The sequence below is a fragment of the Myotis lucifugus genome, unplaced genomic scaffold (assembly GCF_000147115.1).
Source record: "Myotis lucifugus unplaced genomic scaffold, Myoluc2.0 scaffold_29, whole genome shotgun sequence".
NCBI lineage: Eukaryota > Metazoa > Chordata > Mammalia > Chiroptera > Vespertilionidae > Myotis > Myotis lucifugus.
Genome location: NW_005871077.1, coordinates 6931682 through 6941390, shown reverse-complemented (window position 1 = coordinate 6941390; position 9709 = coordinate 6931682). Strand labels below are relative to the sequence as shown.

General features: G+C 40.2%; 1 protein-coding gene across 22 annotated transcripts in view; it reads left to right on the top strand.

Annotated features, from left to right (window-relative positions):
- PARD3 (par-3 family cell polarity regulator) overlaps nucleotides 1-9709 on the top strand; it is a 724129-nt gene that overhangs the window by 550968 nt on the left and 163452 nt on the right. Inside the window, exon 23 of one of the 22 annotated variants that reach the window (XM_023752242.1) lies at nucleotides 4516-4767. The exons of the other annotated variants lie outside the window; for them this stretch is intronic. Coding sequence (XP_023608010.1) covers nucleotides 4516-4696 — 181 coding nt within the window. The 3' untranslated portion in view covers nucleotides 4697-4767. Of the gene's footprint in view, nucleotides 1-4515; nucleotides 4768-9709 lie in introns of those variants that run through there. 22 annotated transcript variants of the gene reach the window in all.

Sequence of the window (9709 nt, the reverse complement as noted above, 5' to 3'; positions counted from 1 at the left end):
ACTGATACTATCCCAGCCCTCTCCTTGAAGCCCAGGTTCCTGGAGCTAAGGACCAGCTGGGAAAGTGTGCTTCCTGTGTCTCTCAGGCACCTGAATGCCTAAACCAAACTTAATTCAAAGCCAGATTCATCATTTTCTTTCCAAACCTCCTGTAGTTTTATGAGCCTAATGTCAGAGAATGCTATCACCACCTACACATCTGCTCAAGCCATAAGCCTTTCGTTGCATCCGGCTTTCCCCCTCGCCCCCCACAGGATCAGTCAGTGACAAGGCTTACCAATTTTACATTCTAAATCACTCCAAATCTTTTCTCTCCTTCATACCACCACACATGGATACTGGCAGTAGTCTCCTAATTTTCCTCCCTGCCTCTATCCCTGCTCTCCTCAAATCCCTACTTCATCCAATAGCTGAAACTTTCTATCTAAAATAGAAATATGACATCTCATTCCCTAGTTTTAAATTACCCTATGGTAGTTTATTGTCTCCACGATGCAGTCTAAGCCCTCAGCATGGTGTTTGTGGGCTCTAAGACCCCCTTTTCAGAGTCAGCCCTAATTATATCAGACTACGTCATATTGGTTCATGTCGTACTTTTCTAATAAAGGCTCAGTTTTAAAGTGTAAATCTATACATGTGTGAATTAAATGGCTCTGGTGTTATATGTTCTGCAAATGTTAAATCTTGGTGAGTAAAAACAAGTAATCACCATTCATTAAGCTATTCTAATATAGTTAGAGATGCATCAGTGAAATTAAAGGCTGAGGTGACATAAGTAACCCAACAAATGAAATCTTAAAAGTAATGACACCATTAATAAGGTCATGGATAATTGTAAAGCCTTCTTGTTTAATTCTTTTTGTTGATTAACATTGCCTAAAACCACAATTTGTTTGTAGAAGAAATGTGTAATGGGGTTGTTGTTTTATATATTTATTTTAACCTTAGGGAAAGTTTAAATGTTCTGTAGAAATATGAGAATAACAGAAAACTACTTTAGACCTTGATAGCAGTCATCAGGCAAATAGTCTTCCAGCAGAGAGTTTTCGTTTTTGTTTTAGAGTCTTTTCCTCTTCAGGGCACTGAACTTTTGGGTATTTGATGATGAGCTGACCACACTGTGATCAAAGTCTCCTTGAGCTGCTTGGTATTTCATTTGACTTTAGCCTCTAACAGACATGCCAAGATCCTGCTTATCTGAAGGTTGGCATGATAACTCATCTTATTATCTGACCCAACCGCCTGGTTCTTCCATTACACAGGCCAAACCCATAGATTCAAGTACCAATCTTATTGGTATAGTGGTCTTAGGTTGGTGTTATTTTCTTTCTTACTCCTGCGCAAGGATGAAATATCAATCAAGTATAAATTTAAATTCATGAGGATTTATGTGAAGCCCCGTTGTGAGATGTATTTTCAACTTCTTGGGAGACTTTGTCAAGACTTGAATCTAAAATCCATTTTTATTTTTATTTTTGTTAATCCCCACCCGAGGATATTTTTTCCATTGATTTTTATAGAGAATGGAAGAGGGGAAGGGGGAGAGAGAGACAGAAAGATAGATGAATATATATCAATGTGAGAGAGGCACATCAATTGGTTGCCTCCTGCTTGAGCCCCGACCAGGGCTCTGGATCAAACCTGCAACCCAGGTATGTGCCCTTGACTGTGAATCAAACCCAAGACCCTTCATTCCTCAGGCCGTTTGTTTGTTTTAAATATTTTTATTGATTTCAGAGAGAAAGGTAGAGGGAGAGGGAGATAGAAACATCAATGTTGAGAGAGAATCGTTGATGTGCTGCCTCCTGCATGTCCCCTACTAAGGATCAAGCCCACAACCCGGGCATGTATCCTGACCAGGAATCAAACTGTGACCTCCTGGTTCATAAGTTGACGCTCAACCACTGAGCCATGCCGGTCATGCTCACAAGTATTTTTAAAACTGAATTTTCAGTACCAATTTATGCCTTTGCTTATTAGTTCTACCCAATAAACTGTATAGGGGTTATATTGTGGAATCCTTAGGAATGCAGAGTTTTAAAAATATATGTTCTCAAAATACTTTGGGGCCAGATAAGTGTCTCCAAGATGATTCCTTTGGCAAGGGGCAGGGTAGGTGGCTAGCTCTTTGAGCTTAACTGTTTTACAAATTAGTTTACTACAGTGACTAACTGGGAGGGAGGAAGAAGGGGTGACTGTCACCATTTTCCCCACAGGAGCTAGGGTGGGCTTATTGGAGACTGGTTGGGCTTTGCCTAGTGATTGCCCAGTGTCCCTCCTTGGAAGGGAAATGTTTGGGAGGGGTATGACAGGATGGGATACTGACAGCTCCTTGGGGCTCTGGGTGCTAGCTGAGGCCTTTGGTGGTGGCTCTGCTTTCCTGAGAGCTGCTGTGTGTGAAGGAGCAACTGTCAAGCCTCTCCAGTCACCGGGCATCACCATTCGGTGGGATCCTGAGCCTCTTAGCCCTGCTGAAGCTTTGGAGGAGCTGGGCAACGGGGCGATGGTTTTGGACTCTGCTGGGAGACACCCCCGATTCTTTTGCACTTTCATGTTGTTTAGGTTCAAAATTTGAAGTTGTTTTAAGGGTGTCACTACCTTCTTTTTCACTTTACCTTTTGTATGAGTCTCTAATTAAAGGAAAGCCAAAAGGGTGGGAAAATCATTTCTTCAGGTTCCCCAAAGCTAGTAAGAATGAATATAAATTCATTGTAAAGCTTAGGTAATATTTTTGTAGGTCTCAACACCAACTTAAACTATTGGAAATACTAGCCATTTCAGGAGTATTCAGTAAGTTCATTTGCTTTGGCAACCAGGCTGAGTAAAGAGATAAAAGCTTATAGATTCAAGGTTTGTTAAATCGGGTATTCCAGGTGTCAAATTGAGTTACTAAGAGAATGAGGAGGCCAGGAGGTTTGTGGACTGCTTGCAAAACTTGGAGAAAAACTGAATGATGTTAGATTTAGTGTCTTTGGCATTTCAGGTGGTTAAGAAATGGCCAAGGGGTTAAATCAAAAGGAATTTAAAAATAGCCCTGTAAGTGAGGATAATTAAAATGTTTTGATTGACAGTTGAGATTTTAATGGTACCTTATTTCTTGGTGGGGCATGGGGGGCAAGTTGATCCTAATCAAAGTTTAGTTGCATAATTGGTGCCCAAACGCCATTTGAAGGAAATGGGACTTTTGTGTTTTGTTTGAATACATGTTACTTAGGCGTTTAAATGAGTTATTTTTTTATGCCCTTATAAAAATAAAAAAAATGTGACTCAAAATTGGATTAGCTTACTTGTAACTGAAGGAATTGGCTCATTTAAAACAGTCTCATACCCAATGGATAGATTCCTTTTGTCATACGGGAGTACAATATAAGAGCTCGGATGAAAAACAGTGTTTCTCTTTTTTTTTTAAGTGTTTTAATTTATACTTTCTGTATCTTCCGGGTGTTATATCTGTATTTGGTAATCAGAAAAGTTATTAAGCCCATAGCTCAGTTGGTTAGAGCATCATCCTCATACTCCATGATTGTGGGTTTGATCCTGGTCAGGGCACATACAGGAGGTAACCAATGAGTGCATAAGTAAGTGGAACAAAAAATTGATGTTTAAAAAATGTTATTAAAAGAATCATAATATTTTTAAAAAATAAAATAAATTAACAATAATTTTAAAAGTTAAACAGATATCATTGGGTAAAAAAACAAAATAACCTTGGCCTGAATTTGTGCTGCTTTATCTCCCTTGTATTAACTGAAATCTTGGTTACCTCCCCAAGAGGCCCACCTGACTCAGCCTCAGGTGATATGAACCTTCCCAAGGTGGAGCCCGACTGAGCCTGTAACAACCAAAGAGCAATAGGCCACAGAATACTAGTACAGCTCATAATGAAACCCTGGCTATCCTCATGAAATGGAAAATATTACCTTAATAAACTGGACATGAATCAGTCACTTAGAGTAGTAAAGTAAAATTTTAACTCCAAGTTTGCTTTAAATTCTAGTGTCACTTTGAATTCTTAAAGAAGTTTGCAAGAGAGGGTGGGTGGCATGCAAATGGAATTGGGGAATGCTGGGGAACATAGGCTACCAGTGGAACAAGTTATGGACTACACAACTCCAGGGATTTCCATAGAACTACTAATTATTATGGATTTGGACAGTTATGGTGATTTTTGTGTCAGATGGAAGTCAGTGAAGTTTTTCTTTAAATTTCACCAAGTCATTGTGTGGTCTGTGGGGGAAAGGAGGAGGACCTAGATAAATGACTTAAATTCTATATACTTATAATTCAGGCACAGAAGACCTTTTTTGTTTGTTTGTTTTTGCAAGCTGCAGTAGCAAAATTTTAAAAAAGCACCTGCTTTGTAACAAAATAAAGCTGAGGATACTTATTTATAATTATTCTCTTTTTCTTCCATTTCCTTCTTTTCTACAGTTTGTATATTTAAGCTTTGTGAAATAACCAAAGGCTTAAACTCTTTGAACAAGGCCAAAGTTCTTGTGCATGTTTGTATTCCAGCCTCTGTGACTGTCCTGGGAGGTATCCGGCGGCTGCTGCGTGCCAAGGATTGTGGAAGGTGTCTGGGTCACAGAATGAACAAGATCTGACTCACCTCCCAAGTTCCACTCCATTGGTGCCACATGACAGATCACATGCAATATGTTGTACAAAGAATAATAGGAATGAAATAGGATTCTGAGAATATTGACGCAGAGAAGAAGGGGCTTCTAAGAGGTAGTGTGCTTGAGCTAAAAGGGTCAGAGCTATGTTATGTATACTATATATAATATGCCTAGTTTTTGACTTTGAACTCACAGTATAGTTTAATTAAGGTGCTGGATTTATGTATTGCTGGTGAATATTAAATATGGTGAACACTTTATTCTGTAAATTCCTTAATACCTCCAGCCCCTAAAAGTCACTGGCAGAACTGGTATGACTTTTCTTGAGTGTCTGATGTTTTGAAAAGTTTTATGGGATTTCAGCAAGTAAGGCATGCTCAGCCTCTGAAGCTCTTGGTGTCTTGAACCCTCAAGCAGGTGGGGCAGACACGAGGAGATGCTACAACCCCATTAGGTAGCATCTGGTTTGGGCTGGGGGTACCGTGTGTCCAGGATTCAGGTGCCATAAGTGACAGCTGTAGTTGGTGATATTGTCTTTATGGATCAGTTCCAAAGTAGGGATGTGAGAATATTAATGTCTTTAATATGGTATCACTTTAAGCATTTGAGGAATTTAAAATTCTTGTTAAAATTTTTGTTTTGGGTATTCACGACTATAAATGACATGCGAATTGCAGTATTGCTAGGGCCTGCAGGCTTCCCTGGAGCACGGAGGGAGAGGGAACTACATGAGTCACTGGCAGTTATCAGTTGAGCATCTGCTAGACACAAACTACTCACTAAGCCAGTTCAGAAACCTTGGTGGAATTCATAAAGTCATGATTTAGTCAACATCTTCTTTCTAATGTTAATTCTAAAGAATCTCATTTGCTTCTGGGAGAGTCCCATTAATCTTCTTTGTAATGGGTGAATTCAAAGAGCACCATCCTATTTTCTTTTAAAGATCAGAACATCTGAATTGTGTTGGTTGTTATAGAAGATAGCTTTTATATTAGATCAAGGCAAACTGGTTGTAGGTGTAGTGTGGCCCTTGCTGACTGAGTGGCTTTACACTGTCCAATAATCCTGGCATACTTATAGTTGAAACAGTATGTTGGTTGACTTTCAAAGGGCAGGCAGTGCTCTGATTGTTTACTATTATTGTGTGGAGGGTATTACTTCCCCACTTTTATATCTGGATACCAATAGAATTATTTCAAGCTACATGGATGAATCTGTTAGAAATCTTGTAACAAGAATATGGCCTGCAGATGGGAAACCCTGCTTGAGGATTCAAGACACCAAGAGCTCTAGAAGCTGAGCGTGCCTTATTTGCTGAAATCCCATAAAACTTTTCAATATACATCCTGATTTTCAAAAAAGAAGATGCCAAGGAGTGCAGTAACTATAGGACCATTGCTCTAGTTTCCCACACAAGTGAAGTGATGCTTGAGGTGATGCAACAAAGGCTTCTACCTTAGAGAGAGCCAGAAATGCTGGACAGTCAAGCTGCATTCAGAGAAGGAAAAAGCACTTGAGATCTAATTGTGAGCATTCACTGGATAATGGAGTGCCACAAAGACTCTCGGAAAAAGGTTAGTCTATGCTTTGTAGACTATAGTAAAGCCTTTGACTGTGACCATCATGAAAAGCTCTGGGCTGCTCTGAAAGCAATGGGCATGCCTCAGCACTTGATTGTCCTAATGTGTAACCTGTACTGTGGACAGGAAGTTGTTGTCACAGAATATGGAGACAGAATGGGTAGGCAAAGGTGTCAGGCAAGGGTGCATTTTATCCCCCTATCTGTTTATCTGTACACAGACCATATCATAGAAAAAACTAGGCTAGACTCAGAGGAAGGAGGAGTGAAAATTGGTGGAATAGCAATAATTTAAGATATGGGATGACATCATCTTAATTGTGGAAAGTAAGTGATTTGAAACTTCTGATGAAAGTGAAAGAAGAAAGTGCCAAAGCAGGGTTGCATTTGAACATTAAAAAGACAAAAATCATGACTACAGAAGAAATACACCCTTTAACAGTGAAGATATTGACATTGTTAAAGATTTTACCTTGGTTCAGTCATCAATGTCAGTGGAGACTGCAGCCAAGAAATGAAAAGAAGGCTGAGACTTGGAAAGGCAGCAAATGAAGAATTAGGAAAGATCACCGAGGGCAAAGATGTGTTATTAGAAACCAAGACTAAGGTCATCCACCCTCCTATTTCTAATTACTGTGTACAGATGTGAAAGCTGGCAGTAAAGAAGGCTGAGAGGGAAAAAATGGATTCACTTGAAATATGTTGTTGGAGGGTAGTTCTGTGGATACTAGAAAGACAAACAAGTGGGTCCTAGAGCAAATTAAGCCTGAAACATCTCTGGAGGTAAAAATGACAAAAATGGAACTGTCCTACTTCAGGCATTTCCTGAGAAGGTAGGGTTCTTTGGAACAGATGGTGATACTGGGGGGAAAAAAATAGAAGGCAGCAGGAAAAGAGGAAGAACAAATATGAGATGGATTCAATCCATAAAAGAAGCCACAGGCATGAGTCTACAGGAGCTGATCAGGGCTGCTGAGATAAGACATTGTGGATGTCACTCATTCATAGAGTCTCCGGGAATCAGAGCTGACTAAACGGCATGTACGTCACACACACACACACACACACACACACACACACACACACACACACGACAGAGACAGAGACAGATTTTGAAAATGTTTAAAAGTAAAGTCACAATGCCAATACAATTCACATGTATGTACAAATGGGTTGGATGAGATTGCATTCCTGAGGGATAGAAACTGTGGTAAAAAGTAGCAAAGTTTCCTGTAGGCACTGGTGATAAGCTCCACCATTAAGGGAGAACTTGGGCCTGAGACAGATACAAGCCAGGGCTCTGCCACTTTCCTATCACAGGACAGGTATGTGGAGTCAGGTGTCTCTTATTTTTACAAACTGAGGCCCTTCTTTAGTGCTTTCTGGGCTCTGGGCCATGCTTGCACATGGCCACCAGGGTGACTTTTCTTATGTGGGCTTCCTGCTTTCCCCTTCTCTGCTAACAGTGTGAAGGAGGGGAGCAGAGAAGATGGTTGGTTAGGGAGAGGAAGATGAGCCAGGTGACAAGTTGGTTTGCATTCCAAGCAAATTCTGGGCCAACCATTGCAGGAGCCTCAGCCCTTAGGAGGGAGAGTCACAATGCTTCTAGGTGGAATGCCATGCTGTCTGGAGCACTCACCTTGGAAGAGCCCAGCTGCCTCTGAGGGGGCCTCGCTTTGTCCTCACAGCAGCTGTGGGGGAGGGTGGTGCAGGCAATGCCACCAGCAGTGACTAAAGCTAATTGATATGAGGAAATACAAATAATTTAAAATCTCAACTTTGCCTTCCTTCTCCTTGAACTCTCTAACTGCCTTTCCTGCTCCGTTTCTTACTAGTGCTTATGATGTGATGGTGTGGCATTTCCACTCTTTAAAGTTTTGTTTGCCAGTCATCTCCAACAACTAGAATGAAGTTCCATTTTAATGTAGGACTTTTTGTCTCTCATCCATAGCTATATTCCAGAGCCTGACACATAGGTATTCAATTATGTTAATTATATGAACAAATGTGTAAACCCAAGTCTTCATCAGCATAGCAAACACCATTTATGGAGTGTAGTATATGATAAAGAAAAATGGAAGCTGTATTTATTTATTTTTTATTTTTATAAAATAAATCTTTATTGTTCAGATTATTAAAGCTGTTACTCTTTTTTCCCCCCCATAGCTCCCCTCCACCCGGTTCCCACCCCATGCCTTTACCTCCCCCCCCACCCGCCACTGTCCTCGTCCATAGGTGTATGATTTTTGCCCAGTCTCTTCCCGCACCCTCCACACCCCCTCCCCCCTGAGAATTGTCAGTCCACTCCCTTTCTATGCCCCTGATTCTATTATATTCACCAGTTTATTCTGTTTGTCAGATTTTTTATTCACTTGATTTTTAGATTCACTTGTTGATAGATATGTATTTGTTGTCACTTTGTTGTTCATAATTTTTATCTTTACCTTTTTCCTCTTCCTCTTCTTAAAGAATACCCTTCAGCCAAACCGGTTTGGCTCAGTGGATAGAGCGTCAGCCTGTGAACTCAAGGGTTCCGGGTTCGATTCCGGTCAGGGGCATGTACCTTGGTTGCGGGCACGTCCCCAGTGGGGGGTGTGCAGGAGGCAACTGGTCGATGTTTCTCTCTCATCGATGTTTCTAACTCTCTATCCCTCTCCCTTCTTCTCTGTAAAAAATCAATAAAATATATTTAAAAAAAAAAAAAAGAATACCCTTCAGCATTTCATATAATACTGGTTTGGTGGTGATGAACTCCTTTAGCTTTTTCTTATCTGTGAAGCTCTTTATCTGACCTTCAATTCTAAATGATAGCTTTGCTGGGTAGAGTAATCTTAGTTGTAGGTTCTTGCTATTCATCACTTTGACTATTTCTTGCCACTCCCTTCTGGCCTGTATATTTTCTGTTGAGAAATCAGCTGACAGTTGTATGGGTACTCCCTTGTAGGTAACTAACTGTTTTTCTCTTGCTGCTTTTAATATTCTCTCTTTGTCTTTTGCCCTTGGCATTTTAATTATGATGTATCTTGGTGTGATCCTCTTTGGATTCCTCTTGTTTCGGGTTCTCTGCGCTTCCTGGATTTGTAAGTCTATTTCCTTCACCAGGTAGGGGAAGTTTTCTGTTATTATTTCTTCAAATAGGTTTTTAATATCTTGCTTTCTCTCTTCTTCTGGCACCCCCATAATTCGGATGTTGGTACACCTGAAGTTGTCCCAGAGGCTCCTTATACTATCTTCATATTTTTGGATTCTTTTTTCCTTTTGCTTTTTCGGTTGGGTGTTTTTTGCTTCTTCGTATTTCAAATCTTTGACTTGGTTCTTGGGATGCTTTAGTCTACTGTTGGATCTCTGTATATTATTCTTTATTTCAGTCAGTGTATGCTTAATTTCTAGTTGGTCCTTTTTCACATCCTTGAGGGTCTCACTATATTTCTCAGAGTATCTAGAAGATTCTTGAGTAACTTTATAATCGTGGTTTTGAACTCTATATCCAGTAGTTTGCTTTCCTCCATTT